The 1778-nt window shown below is 36.7% G+C and overlaps 1 protein-coding gene across 1 annotated transcript in view; it reads left to right on the plus strand.

The window, feature by feature from the left end:
* The window catches only part of NIPSNAP2 (nipsnap homolog 2), a 32891-nt gene extending 31212 nt beyond the window's left edge, over window positions 1-1679 (plus strand). Inside the window, exon 10 of the mRNA XM_024571412.4 lies at window positions 517-1679. Within this exon, the coding sequence (XP_024427180.1) occupies window positions 517-581 (65 nt within the window). The 3' untranslated portion in view covers window positions 582-1679. The remainder of the gene's footprint in view (window positions 1-516) is intronic.
* Window positions 1680-1778: the final 99 nt, after the last annotated feature.

Genomic DNA, 1778 nt, shown 5'->3' on the forward strand with positions numbered 1-1778 from the left:
TAAGCCCGTGTACTACCAAGAAAATCAAAGAGTGATTCGTTCTAGAAAATAAGTGTTTAGTTCAAAAAGTCACATAATGGTATGTGACTTTGCTACTTATTCTCACACTTTCATCAGCTTTCAGAGGCACGTTTTACTCTGCAGTGAGTTTTATAGTACAATGTGGGAACACAGTCAAATGCAGTCTTACTGGGTTTTATATAAATCTATTTTACTTCAAAGAACCTTTTGAGAAGCACTATCCTTCTTATAATACGGATTTGCCTAATTTCCTGCAAATGAAACACATCTCCAGGCAGAATCTGTTATAATTTTAAAGTAACATCTTACAGGGTGCTAGCTGATCTGTCATTATCTTGTATATTTCTGACCCTGAGGTCAGTCCTGTATTTTCCAATATCCTGTGATTGCAAGCAGCACAACTTCCAACTATGCTCAGCAACCTGTTTGTTAACGTGTATTGACCCTCATCTGTTGAGAAAAGAACAAGCACAGTAATCTTGCTCCTGTTTTCAGTTCCGCTTATTCAGGAAATGGAATCCAGAATCATGATCCCACTGAAGACCTCGCCCCTCCAGTAAAGCTACCGACTTTAGACGTGCCTACATAAGTTTCTGTGACAAGTATTTGTCATGAATTAATTTTAATTGTATATCAAGTGAAAAACACTGAAGTGTAAACTGCTGTATATAGCTTATGAGAGACCTCTTTTCTTTAAAATTTACATAATTACAAGAGAGGGAACTATTACAGTTTGACTGACTGTAACAGTGCTCTGTAGTCCTCTTTGAAACATCCCTGTGTTTGTTGAATATCTTTACAGTACTGAACCCCCCGCCCCGTTCCCAGCCTCTGGGAAAGGAGAGCCCAAACTAAAATTTGAATCATCTCTAAATGAGAATCTAATCATGAAAAAAAAAAGTCATTTCTTTTAAAAAAGCAAATCTGTCTTATAACTACAGATTTTTAGACAAATTTCTTGTATCAGGAAGAAATACAAATTTTGTCATGTTTCTCTGGCAGTGTTTTTGAGTCTCAGACTAGGAACAGATTATGAGTGAACCCAATACCTAAGTACAGTTCAGTGCACTCTCATTGTCAGTCATTTGGCATGTGTCATGGCTAAGCGCGTAGTGGCTGCCAAGGTACCTTTACTCAGTGATTCGGTCCTCACATGGGGCGTCGTGATGTCTCCGTATGACAGGGGGAGATGGCTTGAACCTGTGTATCATATGTGATTTTAAAATGAACACCTCGAATAGCACTAATTTTTATTTGTAGTATTTTTCTATAATAAAACAAGCACTAGAAAAAGAGGTTTTATTTTGTAAACAGTCATTCATGATCTCAGGCATTCTCTATCAATATTCTGGTAAGCTCACAGCAGATACTTCCACGGTCGTGCATGAGGGGTGTGTGTGTTGACATTCAAATTGGCATAAAGCTGCATACTTGCCTAGCTCTGTTTGATTTCATTTTTTAATATAGTGTGCCAATTTTGTGAATGTAATCATGTAGAAGTCCTCTTGAAATGAAATATTGTCTCACTCCCAAATTAAATAATTTATGTGTAACAAAGTGTGAATAAATCTCATATCAAATTTCAAACTTTTACATGTGAATGGTTTTCTGCAAGAACATATAAAAGTCAATAAAATTCTCTGACTTTTCACATATTACATGTTTGTGATCTTTTTTCTGAACTTGTGTTGAGAATGACCCTCTCACTCTTGGAAAAGAGCTCGTCCCAGTTCAGTGGGCTTACATGAGTCTATAAA

Source organism: Desmodus rotundus, chromosome 1 (assembly GCF_022682495.2).
Source record: "Desmodus rotundus isolate HL8 chromosome 1, HLdesRot8A.1, whole genome shotgun sequence".
In the NCBI taxonomy this organism is placed as follows: domain Eukaryota; kingdom Metazoa; phylum Chordata; class Mammalia; order Chiroptera; family Phyllostomidae; genus Desmodus; species Desmodus rotundus.